Below are 14,793 nucleotides of genomic sequence, written 5' to 3'. Positions count from 1 at the left end.
ATTCCCAGTTCCACAGGGCCTGTATCTCTGAAGAACAGTTATTCTGTCAATTGCAGTGTGTTGCCCTAGTGGCCACTGTTCAGTGGTAGCTGAACTGGTTTATTTGGATAGATTTGGACATCAATTTGTGTATAACATTTGGAATCCTTCTGGTGGCGGTGCTATTTAAAGATAATTATATAGATTCCTTTTTAAATCTCAAATCCAGTATGGGCTCTAGGGCTTTTTCCATCCTAAGTGTCCAGCCCACAATTTTTGCCTTGCTGTTCTAGGCAAGAATCCTGAATCATAGCCAGTGCCTTTTCGATTCTCTCCGTAGTTGTGTAAGCTTCTGTAGCTTTCTGAGGATACCAGCTTTCTTTCCATCCCTACTGCGTTGTCTGCAGATTCACACTTCTTAACCTGCTGTTTTTCCTTATCAAGTGGTTACTATTTTCTTTCTGAAAAGAGATTTCTGAACTTAGGTTTTCTGAAACCTAAGATGCATTTAAATCTTAAACTGCTGCTGTGGATGACGCTAATGATGCTGCTTTAATTGAACGGCCCTTCTTAAATTCCAAGAATCATAGAAATAAGTAGAAAAGCCTTAAGTCAGTTAGTGCATTTTCTTTCATACACATACATTCTGCAGGGCAGTGCAGGACTATTCTCTGTAGAACGTCCTCCAGAGTTTTGTACACTATAGTTTTAAATTACTTGAGCAATGAAACTTCCACGAGGTCATAAATAAAATCACACCAGCATGGAAACTTTACTGCAGGCATGTTAAAATTTGTTAATTTGTGGCAGGTATTAGTAGAACATATATTGTAGTAACAACCAATGGGCATGGTTAAGAAACAGCAAAGTTTGTGTATTGTGGGATCCTACTTAAAGATAGATTTTTCTTTAAGTAGAAGACTGGAACCTTAGAATATTGCTGGCCTCTAACATATTTTGTTTCTTTGTTTATAAAACCTGCCCTTCAAAAAGTGGATTTTGTCTTTCATGCTATTTAAAAATCTATCCCCTTTGGAATTTTTCCGATTTTATTTATGACAGTTTTCAAATAGTTTATTCAACTTTAACAGAAATGGATGCAGATGAAATGAGGCGGAACTTTCAGTTAACTTGCTGATCAAAAAATCTTGACAAACTTTAAATTTAGGGGGCCATAATTGTACTCACTAATGTATGTGGAAAACAGGATCAGAATCAGAGAGAGATAAAACAATATATCACGTAAGTCCAGATTTTTAAAGGTAGTTGCAACACCTAATTGATTGAGGAGCCTAACCCTCATTTTCAAAAGGGATTTTAGTACTTAGCCTAAATCCTAATGAGCACACCAGCATATAAATACCTTTTTAAAATCTGGGCTGTAGCCCTTATTTAATGCTTTTCAGCTATAGATCTCAAAGCACCTTACAAAGATAGGTGATTTTATCCCCATTTTACAGATGGGAAAACTGAGGCACAGATATGCAATGATTTGCTCAAGGATATACAGCAGGTCATCCGCAGAGCTGGGGACAGAACTCTAGCCACTAACTAGATCATGATGCCTCAGAGAAACACAAGTATGAGTGTGAATTGCCTCAACACAGTCCTGCCACCCCAATCAAAGACGCTGGCTAAAGAAAAATGTCAAAGGTAGATGCTTCTCAGAAATGTGCCTAAGGTCACTTTGTGTTAACCAGCCCCTGATCAATGGTATCAACTGCTGTATGGAACTTGAAAGTGCAAATTCTATTTCTGTATCCTAAGGCAAAAATGTTCCTGGCAAGTGGGAGTTCTAAATCCTTGCAGGCTTCTAAGATTTTTCTCATTTTAGTAATCTTAAATATTCCTGACAATGTCAATGAAATTCTTCATTTGCCTGTGTTAGGTTTTTCTGATTTGTTGAATTGAGTCTACAAGGCTCTAATTTACATGTCAGGGAAGCTTATTGTCTATTTGACAACTTCTTTGGTGTGGGTGATTTATAATTTCCCTTCACCACTGAATGTGATCTTAAACTTTGAGGAGGCAGATACTATTTTTAGGTGATGTAGGTATGTTGTCAAAGTCTTGTTTTTCCTATCAGCTGTTAGGGTGAGTTGATTTCTCCTGAAGATACCTTGCATTAACTAAAAGTACAGCAATTAGTAAACTTAATTGAAACTTAATTTTTTAAATGAAATCTGCTGTTTTCTGTCAATACAGCACATTAACTAAATCTGAGTTAGGATAAAACTACTTGAGAGGGAAGCAATTAAGTTAAACCACTTCTTAGTTCTACTGAAGATTTTTTTTGCCTATAAAGTATCCAAAATCTTGTGACCCATTTTGTTTAATTCTCTTTGTGTGGTCTTCACAGTCCTAAAGCCTTTAATATTCCACCTCTCTTACTGGTAGTATAATTTTTATAGGGATTCAGTGTTCGATTTAAATTTAACTACTAGGGCAGTAGAGCTACATGACAAGTGTAATTTTAAGACTCCATGGCTACATAAAATGACAAACTGATACGGTGTTAAAGATTGAACTACAAATCTTTTAGTTGGCCAGTTTGAAGATCTCAGATTAGTAACAGAATTTATATGCAGAATAAAATTGCACAGAAACAAATATTTTGAACGCTCTCATTGTGTTCCATGCGTGGTGGGGTAGCAGAATTGAGCTCTCAGTGAAGCTTATCAGCTGTTTGGAGAAGAAACACGGAATCCTCAACTTGGACCTTCCCGGATCAGTGAACAAGGGGTTTGTCACAAACTCCTTTGCTCAGGAGTTCATAGCGTCAAGTAAAGTGCAGTTCTGTTCTGAACAGTGCTTCTCTAAAACTGACAAATCCTGTTTCAATTTTTCTATCAAATCTGCTCAGTTTACAAGTTCAAATGTTTTTCTGAGAACCTGGGCTTTTGAGTTTAAAAAAACTTCCCCCCCCCCCCCTTTATATGTCAACACCAGTAACACATGTTCTATGGGCCAAATTAGATCCTCACTTGCCTGTCTTCAATGGGTTTGCATAGATGTAGCTGAGTGCAACTTAAGAATTCCATTGATACATGAGAGAGAATAGATTTCAGTTCACTTTTCCATAGCTGTGTTGGCTCATCAGAGATGATACAAGTAAAAAACTAAAAGTTATTTTTGTCACTAAAGTCAGCAGATCTGTGGCATAAGGAGGTTCTATTTTTATATAGGTTTCAGAGTAGCAGCCCTGTTAGTCTGTATCCGCAAAAAGAACAGGAGTACTTGTGACACCTTAGAGACTAACAAATTTATTTGAGCATAAGCTTTCGTGGGCTACAGCCCACTTCATCGGATGCATGTAGTGCAAAATACAGTAGGAAGATATATATATCTGTCACACAGAGAATATGAAACAATGGGTGTTACCATGCACTGGAGAGGTTTTAGTTTAGTTTCCACCCCACCATCAACCTCAGCCTGGACTAATCCACACAAGAGATCTACTTCTTGGACGCTACAGTACTAATAAATGATGGCCACATAAACACCACCCTATACCAGAAACCTACTGACTGCTATACTTACCTACATGCCTCCAGCTTTCATCCAGACCACACCACATGATCCATTGTCTACAGCCAAGCTCTATAATACAATCGCATTTGCTCCAACCCCTCAGACAGAGACAAACACCTACAAGATCTCTATCAAGCGTTCTTATAACTACAATACCCACCTGCTGAAGTGAAGAAACAGATTGACAGAGCCAGAAGAGTACCCAGAAGTCACCTACTACAGGACAGGCCCAACAAAGAAAGTAATGGAACGCCACTAGCCATCACCTTCAGCCCCCAACTAAAACCTCTCCAGCACATCATCAAGGATCTACAACCTATCCTGAAGGACAATCCATCTCTCTCACAGACCTTGGGATACAGGCCAGTCCTTGCTTACAGACAGCCCCCAAACTTGAAGCAAATACTCACTAGCAACCACACAACAAAAACACTAACCCAGGAACCTATCCTTGCAACAAAGCCCGTTGCCAACTCTGTCCACATATCTATTCAGGGGATACCATCATAGGACCTAATCACATCATCCACACTTTCAGAGGCTCGTTCACCTGCACATCTACCAATGTGATCTATGCCATCATGGGCCAGCAATGCCTCTCTGCCATGTACATTGGCCAAACCGGACAGTCTCTATGTAAAAGAATAAATGGACACACATCAGACGTCAAGAATTATAACATTCAAAAACCAGTTGGAGAACACTTCGATCTCCCTGGCCACTCGATTACAGACCTAAAAGTCACAATATTACAACAACAAAAAACTTCAAAAACAGACTCCAATGAGAGACTGCTGAATTGGAATTAATTTGCAAATTGGACACCATTAAATTAGGCTTGAATAAAGACTGAGTGAATGGGCCATTACACAAAGTAAAACTATTTCCCCATGCTTATTTGCCCCCGTCCCCCACCGTTCCTCACATCTCCTTGTCAATGGCTGGAAATGGGCCATTTTCATTACCACTACAAACAGTTCTTTTTCTCTCCTGCTGATTATAGCTCACCTTAACTGATCACTCTCCTTATAGTGTGTATGGTAACACCCATTGTTTCATGTTCTCTGTGTGTGTGTGTGTATATATAGCTTCCTACTGTATTTTCCACTACATGCATCCAATGAAATGGGCTGTAGCCCAAGAAAGCTTATGCTCAAATAAATTTGTTAGTCTCTAAGGTGCCACAAGTACTCCTATTTTTATATAGTTACTCTTCAGAGTAGAACTGTACTTTGAATGGAACACTTGTGCACACTATAGGCACAAGCACTCCCTTGAAATAATAATTTAACATGTAAATGTAATGTGATAGGTGCATGGTGCTTTATATGGTAATTAAGGACAGCCCCCGGGACGAGGCGCTTGCAATCTAAGTTGAGCATCAAAAAGGCGGGATATGGGGGAAAATTAATATCCGGCAAGGGGAAAATGGGGAAGTGTATGAAATAAGACTGTAGAATTGCTAAGGTGTGTTAGTTTTCCACTTGATTTCAGTGGAAGCAAGACCAACTCTTATTTTGTATGGATAAATGAACTAGTGTCATCTGCAAATTTTATCAATGCTTTTATGTTTACCTCATGATCATTGGTGGAAATGTGAACAGCATCAGGCGTAGTACCAGTTCCTGCAGAACCCCATTAGAAACACTCCTATTCAGTGATGATTCCCCAATGATGCTACTTTTTGAGATCTGTGAATTAGCCAGTTCTTAATCCCTTTAACATTTGCTTTATTGATTTAGTACGGTGCTAATATTTTAATCAGAATGTGGTGCTGTACTAAGTCAAACACCTTAAAAAAGTCCAAGTATATTAGATCTACATAGTTACCTTTATCAAATAAACTTGTAATTTCAATGAATGAAGTCAAGTTTGTTTGACAAAAACTATTTTCCATAAACCATGTTGACTGGCATTAAGTATATTCCCATCCTTTAATTCTTTATCAATTTAAATCCTATATAAGCTTTTTTGTTGTTTTGTCCTGGAATGATGTCAGACTAATGAGACTATAATTACCGAGGTCATTCCACTTGCCCTTTTTGCATATTGACACAACTTTAGCACTCTTCCAGTCTTCTGGAATTTTCCCAGTATTCCAAGATTTATTAAAAATTAACATCGGCAGGCCGGAGATTTCCTCAGCCCACTCTTTTAGGAGTCTTAGGTGCATGTTATCCTGGCCTGCTGGCTTAAAAATGTTTATCCTAGTAGACATTCTTTAACATCCTCCTTACTTATTAATGAATGGGAAAATACGTTTTCATCCTTATGTGATACAAATACAACATCCTACTTTATTTCAAATGAACAGAATATTGAACACTTCTGCTTTTTTTGTTATTTTTATCATCTTTACTTATAATGGGCCTCTACCATTGCTAGAATTTCTTTTGTTCCTTATATACTTAAACTCTTTGATGTACTTCGTGCTGCCAGCTATATATGTTTTTTCCCCTGATCTCTTTAGCTTTCCTTATCAATTTTCTACTCTTCATAACTTATTTGTATTGATTGCTATCCATTTCCCTTTTTTCCCATTTATGTTGCTTTTTTATTTCTAATTTCTGACTTTACTTCACCATTGAACCAGGATATGCTTATAGCCCAAGTTATCCTCTTTCCTGATGTGGAATCATAGCTTCTTGGCCATACAATAAACTCTTCTTAAACAACTCCCAATTTTCATTCACATTTTTCCTCCCAATCAATTTTGTTCACAATATTCCTGAGCTTTGGGAATTAGTCCTTTCCAAGCAATAGGATCTGCTTTATATCATATTTGGAGTTAGTGAAATTCCAAATAGACTGAAAGTCTACAAATTTTTCAGTGAATTTCAAATTTCCTGTAGTAATAATTCTTAGTGTTGCATAGCACTTAACAATTTTCAAAGTGTTGCACAAACTAATTCTGACTATACCGCTTGTTGAAGGGTTAAAAGCAAAAAAGGCTTCCTTATAAGAGTACCCCTTGATTTAGTTCTTGCATTGGAGATCTTTTTCCTGGATAATTTGTTTTTTTTCTTGCTATCTCATAGCTCTGATAATGCTACTTCAGACTGTCAGACAATTACTCCCCCACCTCAAAAGGTTTAAAATGAACTGGCTAAGATAAAATTACACTCCTGCCTGCTGACAGCTTTTGATAACACGGTCCAAACACTGCTGATCCTCCTCCTCCCAAAGTACTGGAGATTTTTGCCTTGTTGCATGCTGCTTAATTTTGTAATACCAAAGAGGTGGTTGGGAAGGAGGGTGTATACTGGTCCATATGTCTGAAAACCATCTTCAGTAAAGCATCATGAAAACTTCCTCTTATAAACACACACACACAGCCACAGCATTCTCCTTTTAGAAATGAGGGCAGGCCAATTGTCAGCTCAGTTTCTCCACAGGTTAATAATAAAACAAACTGAAAGCTTTGAAATCAGTGGCACGTTGCTCTGAAGGTGCAAAAGGTGTCGGGGGAGAGGGGAGATTAGAGGCTGAGAGAACATAGGGTTGAATGGTAGGAAAGCATGGAGCAAGATTTAGAGATTGCAAAAACTGCCAGTGTGGGTGTAACTAACACAGTAGTAAGTATGGTGTAAGTCCAGGACAGGAAACTGACCAGCAATCTAGTTGTTAAGAAATATACTCAAGTAAGTCTGAATAAAATTTACTGACTTTGGAGGGGATGTAATGAAACAAATGTATTGTGTGTGTCTGGTCTGTGCTCATATCTTGGTTCCAACGCTCCACAGCATCTGCCTGATTGTCCCCCATCCCCTAAAAGCATCACCATCCCACCCCTCTAAATTTACCCTTCTCAGTGAGAACTTTCCAAGAATGGAAGTAGTAAGATAAAACGCCTGTGGGGCTAAAATTAGCTCGAGCCCTGGCCTTTATCCCTGCTAGTGGCATTTCAGCTGTGTGCCTGACGACCTGCGTTGCTCCAGTTCTACAGAGCTGGTGCCCCATTCCTGCGTGAGGTTTCTCCTCCTGGGAAGATCGTTTCTCTCTTTTTTTCAAAGGTGAAAGAGAATTAGCACTGGGACAAGCTGCCTGCTTCACGGCACTAGGTGAGCATCAACTACCTCACAGAGGTAAGACAGCAACATAATAATGGCCAGGCAGCTTTGGCAACTTTAAAGTAACTTGGTAACCACAGCTTTAAATATGTAAGTACATGTAGTATTGGTATTATACTCTATTAACTGTGACTGAACTCTTTCTATCTGAAGATCAAACATGCGCATGTTTTGCTTCAATGTATAGACGATTATCTCATTTTTGGCTATTCTGATCAGTAATTATATGAAATATATATTTCTCACTACAGTATTTACACTATCAAAGTGTCACTGCATGGATGCTTTTGCACACTCTTCTAATACATTGATTTATTAGTAAATATTACAGCTGTCCTTTGTTTTCAATATCTTTTCCTTTAAGTATAGCTGTGCATTCCTTTCAAATCAAGTCTTATGTTTAAAAAAAATCAGTTGTGTAAAATTTTATGCTGTTTCTCCTCTAGAGCGCCAAGGCTTCATTGCTGTATTAACTTAGGGTAATTGTTTGTTTGAAACAAGTTTAGAAGATACAGACGCAACAGATTCATGTATTCACAAACTGCCACAAAACTTATTCAACCAAATCAGAAAATGTAGCTGCTAAGATGGAATGGTACATGGGCACCTCCTTAGATCGGGGCATAGACTAGTTTTTTTTATTGGAGCTTTAGTTAAAAATAATAAAATGACAGCTGTTGAATGTCATTTTAGTGCGTAGTTTTGGATCATAACTAAATTTGTCTGCTTTTAATAAAGTGAGATATATGAACTTCTGTTCCGAACTCAGCATTTCCTTTACTATTACAATCCCTAATTATTTGGCTGGGGGGTGCTAACCTTCCCCCCCAGTCTCCAGTTGTTTACATCTAAGTAGATACACTTCTTAATACAAAGCTAGTGGGTATCATCCAATTGTTAGCGTCGTTCTTGTCAGAGATGTGTTTGCAGGAATAGACTAGTTGCATAATGCAGCTAACTTGACAAATAGAGAATTTCAGCTCCTAATAAAAGTATTTGCAGGAATCATTTAGGAGAAGGAATGGATAGAGCTGTTACTGACGCATCTTCTGTTAGAGGAAATTCTAGATGCTTTGGGATTGGAATGTGTCAAGAATTCCTTCTGCCCTTCCCTAAGTTATAGCATTTCACAGCTGGTCAGGTGCATTGTGGGGGATTTCACATTCCTCAGAAGCATTAGGAATTGGCCAGGGCAGAGGCTAGATACCAGACTAACTGGATCAATGGACTGATCCCATATGGCAAACCTCCATATTCCATGACAGCTTCTGTGTAATAGAAACAATTGTCAGACATTTCCCCTGTCCATAAGACAAATGTAAATGGAGCTTGGTTCTGCTGCTCTGCTCAGGGATAGGAAAAACCTGCTCTGTAAAACAGTAGCTCTCAAACAGTGGTCCAGGGTCCCCAGCAAGTTTTGTGGGTCTGTCAAGCAGGACCAGTGTTAGACACACTGGGGCCTAGTGGGCAGAAAGCTGAAGTCCCATTGCATGGGGCTGAAGCCCAGGACCCTGAGCCCCGCCACCTGGGGCTGAAGCAGAAGCCTGAGCAACTTAGTTTCATGGTGTGCCCTGTGGTGTGGGGCCCCGGGAAATTGCCCTGCTTTCTACCCTTTTAATGCCGGCACTGGCTTTTATATGCAGAAAATGAGTTGTTGTGGCACAAGTGGGCCATGGAGTTTTTATAGCATGTTGGGGAGGCCTCAGGGAAAAAAAGGTTGAGAACCCCTGCTGTAAGAGATTCAGCTGCTTGTATATTTAATTCAGAAAATCCCTTACTATCCTTTCTGAAAATGCTTAATTAGAATTTCATTTTTAATTAATGCTACAATTCTCTTTTAAATAATAGTAATAATAATACAACATGGCTATTCCAGTCACTTAAAAATTGCAAGACAGAAAAAATGTCCAGGCTGGTTGTCTATTGTACCTGTAAATGTCAGTAACACTGCCAGCCCCTAAGCTTTCTTGAACATTATCTAGATCCCAAAGTGCTTTGCAAAAGTAGCTGTTGGCTAAGCATTATTATTCCCATTTTACAGATGGTGTTTGCTGAGCCACGATGAGCTTAAGGGGCAGATTTTCAAAATTGTTCAGCACCCAACAACTTCCATTAAGAAAAATGGGAGCTGGTGAGTTCTGAGCACTTTTGTAAATGTAGCTGCCTCATTTAGTAGTTGGATGCTGAACTCTTCCAAAAATCTAGCCTTAAGTGACTTCCCCAGAGCCATACAACAAGAGGGTACTGAAGCCAAGTCTTGTGAATCCTAGCTCCATGCCTAATCCAGTACCCTCTTCCTTCACCCTCAAAAAATCCATACAAAACCAAGATAAGAATTAGTAGTAGGTGCCACAGTGATTATTGCTTTCTGAATACCTACATGGGTGTAGGTAGATTGAGGTTTCATAGCACATGCTCATATTGGAGCATTGGTCCAGATCTTTTTGTCGTAAAACTTTGTGGTTTTCCTCTGACCTATCAGTGTGGGAATAAATGTACGTGTTTGTCTGAGAAAGGAATGACTATAAGGTAATCAATTATTTTGTCCTTTTGCTTCTCCACTTGAGTCTGAGATTCCCCAGAGTGGAGAATGAAGCTGTTTTTAGAACTAGTTCCTAATCCTGTTTCTTGTTCCATAGATCTCATGCTTTACACAGTTCATGATGAGAGTTATACTTAAGAGACAAACCAAAAATGAATCTAATGGATATAACCAAAATCTTCTCCATGCTCCAGCCCAGAGAAAATGAAGACGATAAAGGAGAAAGACAAGATCTGAACCAAGCAGTGTCCCAGGATGATTATCAAACTCTTGATGAACTCTTGTGCCAAGACAGATACAAAACATTTATTAACAGCAGAAGTGGTTGGGGGGTACCTGGGACCCCACTTCGCCTAGCAGCTTCAAAGGGCCATCTGAGAAGTTTAGAAGTTCTCTTGGCCCATGGAGCAGAAGTGGACAGTCTAGATGTGAAAGCGCAAACTCCGCTATTCACTGCTGTTAGTAATGGCCACCTAGATTGTGTTAAAGCACTATTGGAGGCAGGGGCCAGTCCTTCTGGCAGCATCTACAATAACTGTTCTCCACTGCTCACGGCCTCTAGAGATGGAGATGTCAGCATTCTGCAAGAACTCTTAGACTATGGGGCAGAAGTCAATGTTAAAGCAAGAGTCCCAGAGTGGGCTGCCAACTCTGCAGCTTGTTCTGGCCCTTTATATCTCTCAGCGGTCTATGGACATCTGGAGTGTTTTAAAATGCTGCTGCTTTATGGAGCAGATCCCAATTACAACTGCACTGAGAAGAAAATGATCGCGCGAATCAAGCAGCCCAAGACTGTGCTCGAAATCTGCCTGAGACATGGTTGTGGGAGTGAATTCATAAAACTGCTCATTGATTTTGGAGCCAATGTGTACTTACCAAACATCGCAGGAGATGATAAGATCTCGCCGAATAGTGAGGCATTGGCGCTGCTGATCAGGGAAAGAGGTAACTTGTATGCACTGCCATAGATTTGGAAACTTGCACTAGCCTTACAGCTTTGATAGTACATCACTTGGGTAGTACGCCAATTTCCAAAAAAGCAACTTGAGATCAGTTTGAGTAAGAGCTTTTTGCTAGCCTGAATTTCCTTGGAGTTTCAGTTGGACACAGTATTTTTTCACTTCCTGTCCTAACCTGTTGGGTGATGTTGCTGGCAGCTAGTAACTGCTACTTTTCACCCCAGAAGTAGTTGCATTCTTCAGGATAAAAAAATGAACTGATGCTAAATCTACTAGCTGCCTATTGGTTGGTAGGGTTAAAATACAATGTTGCTTGCTTGCCCCAAGAGCTTCTCAGAAACTTCATAGAATGTCAGGGTTGGAAGGGACCTCAGGAGGTCATTTAGTCCAACCCCCTGTTCAGAGCAGGACCAATCCCCAGACAGATTTTTGCCCCAGATCCCTAAATGGCCCCCTCAAGGGTTGAACTCACAACCCCGGGTTTAGCAGGCTGATGCTCAAACCACTGAGCTATCCCTCCCCCGCTGCTAAAGAAGGTACGGTTTAGAGATAAGGCCATTGGTGACATAGCTGTCAGTGTAGATCACACAAGACTCCATCTCACCATCATCTAGAGCAGGGGTTCTCAAACTGGGGGTCAGGACCCCTCAGGGGGTTGCGAGCTGTCAACCTCCACCCCAAACCCCACTTTGCCTCCAGCATTTATAATGGTGTTAAATATATAATAAGTGTTTTTAATTTATAAGGGGGGGTCGCACTCAGAGGCTTGCTATGTGACAGGGGTCACCAGTAAAAAAGTTTGAGAGCCACTGACCTAGAGTTTTCACATTAAGAGCTAATGAGCCTGTAGTAGCTTCACCACAAGACTCCTCTGCATTCAAAGCTGTTTAACTCCCTCCCTTCCTTCTCCCACCACCAAATCTTCAGTACATGGAGTACCTAAAACAAAGGAAGGTTACCTTCCTCTCCTTCATCAATGTAGCCTGGTCTGAAAATCTCCACTGCCACAACCCAACTGAGTTGACTGCAGAAAATGTTACCGCAGCAAGGAGTAAGGGTGAGTCTTGAGGGAAGAAAAGATGATCAAAGTCACTATGGCCAGGAATCAAATCAAACTGATACTTGGGATTCTCCTTCCTTCCCACCTCCTGTTATTATCAGGTGCCAAAGTGGGGGAACAGGTACGGTGATCTCAGCAGTTTGGTACAGACATTGGATCAATTAGTGTCTTGTGGAGGGGGCAGCAGGAGGAGTAGAAATATGCATAGGAACAATTAGTATTTGGTCTTCCAGAATCTGAAAGAGAATGTGGGAGGAGAGGGATGGAAGATGGGGGTGGAGGAGAAGAGGATGGCTAGACACATTAACTTCATCCTCTTGATGTTCTCCTCAAAGTGCTTCTGAACAGAATTTGCCACCAGTGCAGCTCCACTATTGGTAGCAAGTGTGGGAGGACTCGTGTAGACAGGGCTCTGGTACTTTTACCAACCTAACATGCTCTCAGCAAAGTTAGGTGACGCCAGTGGTAGTGCTAGTGGCTGGTTCTCCCACTGTTGTGCTTATCCCACAGAGCTGACTTGTACTAGTGGGAGACTGCCCTAAAATTGTCAGTATAGGTACAGCCCTTGTGAAACCCCCGTAGCTAAACTCATCATTTAACATGTTGAGTAGCCCAGTCACAGCAAGGAGCTTGTCCCGTGCCCCTGCCTTTGAGGAAAAAACTGAAAGGGGAAAAGCTACAACAAGAAGATGGTTTCCAGACAAGTTGCCTCCTGTGTATAGAGTGGCATGGAGATGCAGTACCTTAATGCCAGGCAGACGCCTCAGTGAGCTTACAGGTGTGTGACCATATGACCAGGGGAATGGGCGGGAGAGAATGTGGCCAAAGGATGTATCCCAGCAGCATTTGAATTTTACCCATCTAGAGCAAAATGTCATTGTCACGGACGATCAGATTGCTCTAGTTTATTAAAATTCACAACACAGAGCCAGTTTGCATTATGTAACCTGAACCACACAAGCCCATCTGCCTTCGGGAATGCCACTGTGAAACAGTATCTATCATCATCCAGGATACGCCCATTGATATGGCTCCCAGGTGCCAGGTGGCATTGCAATGCAATTTATTCATTTAAAATGTTGCAGTTGTCAGCCCCTTTATGGCTGGTCAAAAGCCAAGCAGAATATATATTACAGTGCATGAGGAGTGTGCTGTGAGAGAGACTCATTCTAGGTGATCTCTTTGCTTAAGGTAGAAGGTTTTGAATGTCCTGAAAGTTTACAGTCATTTTTCCCCCATTTTGTGCAGCTCATCCAAAATCCTTGATGTCTCAGTCGAGGCTGGCTGTCAGGAAGCTTCTGAAACTGACCAACAGCGCATGTGCCATAGATCAACTGGGGATCCCACCTGTGCTAGTGAACTACCTCAAACATCACTCTTAAGGGAAGATCAGAGCAACAGTTTTGAAGACAAAGTTCTATGTAATGAGTTGACCACCTCAATAAAGAGCCATTGTGGAGTAGCAATTATGCAGTACATGGAAGCCATGATTCAGTCATCATTACTTGCTGTGTGTGTGTGTTTGCTTAAATTACGTCTCCAAAAGGCAGCTTTGCTTTATTGGAACAAACCAGACAAACTGGTAAAAGGTGATAACAGTAGATGAAGATCGAAAAGAACTTGCCTCTAGCAGTGCATTAAATGGACCGGAGAATGTTTGAAAAAAATCTGGTTTAAGTTTTTTATATCATTTTGGTGTTATACCCTCATAACTTCATCCTCTTACACCTTATTTGTTACAATCAAATTCAAAAAATGTCCGTATGGCTATGTCAGAACCTGAAAGGCAAGGCTGGTTTTCTCTCCTACTTTTATGGGGGAGAGAACAGGAGGTACAATAGGATAAAGAGTGTTGGTCTTTGCTCTGTGTTGTGGCTTTAGTTGCACATAGTTAGCTGTCTTGTTTTTTTTAAAATACCTCTTTCCTGGAAAGCTATAAAAGTGCACCTCAGCCTTTCAGAGCTGGGACTAAAAGCTGCATCTAGACTTGTGATTTACATCAGAATTGTGTGTGGGTGAATTCAGAGCTGGTGAAGTTTGTCAGAGCTGGAGATTGGAGCCCTTGGAGCACCCTACAAAGGATATGTCTTCACTACCCGCTGGATTGGTGGGCAGTGATTGATCCAGCAGGGGTCGATTTATCGCATCTAGTCTAGATGTGATAAATCGACCCCCAAGCGCTCTCCCGTCGACTCCTGTACTCCAGCACCGTGAGAGGCACAGGCAGAGTCAACGGGAGAGTGCTTGGGGGTCGATTTATTGCGTCTAGACTAGACACAATAAATCAATCCCTGCTGGATCGATCACTGCCTGCCGATCCGGCGGGTCGTGAAGACATACCCTTTGTGATTCCCATGGGGGTCAGAAGGTGGCCATTCAATCTTTGGTCTCTGCTGAGACTGATAAACAGGGGGCTAATCAGTACCTGATAAGGACAACTATTTCACTAGCTGTATAGCACTGAGAAAATGCTTAGTAATACAGACAGTAATCATAGTCCACAGAACAGCCATCAACTGGTAATACCTTCCAATCCTGGGCTGGATTTAAAATGGTGACCTAGAGGCAAAAGGCTGTTCATATGCAGTCCCCTGAGCCCTCCTCCCCTCCCATATGTAACTTTTTAAAGACTCAAACACACCGTTCAATCTT

General features: G+C 40.8%; 1 protein-coding gene across 3 annotated transcripts; it reads left to right on the top strand.

The window, feature by feature from the left end:
- The first annotated feature begins 7,429 nt into the window (after positions 1–7,429).
- On the top strand, positions 7,430–13,624 carry ASB12 (ankyrin repeat and SOCS box containing 12). 3 transcript variants are annotated; one of them, XM_054039210.1, is made up of 3 exons: positions 7,430–7,571; positions 10,220–11,067; positions 13,390–13,624. In XM_054039210.1, exons 2-3 carry the CDS (start codon positions 10,275–10,277, stop codon positions 13,521–13,523), a joined length of 927 nt encoding a protein of 308 aa, XP_053895185.1. In that variant the 5' UTR covers positions 7,430–7,571; positions 10,220–10,274; the 3' UTR covers positions 13,524–13,624. The 3 variants fall into 3 exon arrangements, with proteins under 3 accessions (XP_053895185.1, XP_053895182.1, XP_053895184.1); XM_054039207.1 differs by having other exon boundaries at positions 7,430–7,595; XM_054039209.1 differs by lacking the exon at positions 7,430–7,571 and adding an exon at positions 7,580–7,670.
- Positions 13,625–14,793: the final 1,169 nt, after the last annotated feature.

Source organism: Malaclemys terrapin, chromosome 9 (genome assembly GCF_027887155.1).
Source record: "Malaclemys terrapin pileata isolate rMalTer1 chromosome 9, rMalTer1.hap1, whole genome shotgun sequence".
Classification (NCBI taxonomy): Eukaryota; Metazoa; Chordata; order Testudines; family Emydidae; genus Malaclemys; species Malaclemys terrapin.
This window is presented reverse-complemented; position numbering and strand designations above follow the sequence as displayed.

Bases quoted from the DNA above. Each gene is read 5' to 3' on its own strand.
- ASB12 (XM_054039210.1), top strand. From the start codon at position 10,275: ATGAATCTAATGGATATAACCAAAATCTTCTCCATGCTCCAGCCCAGA. The intron at 11,068-13,389 runs GTAACTTGTATG...CATTTTGTGCAG, and splicing joins GCTGCTGATCAGGGAAAGAG to CTCATCCAAAATCCTTGATG.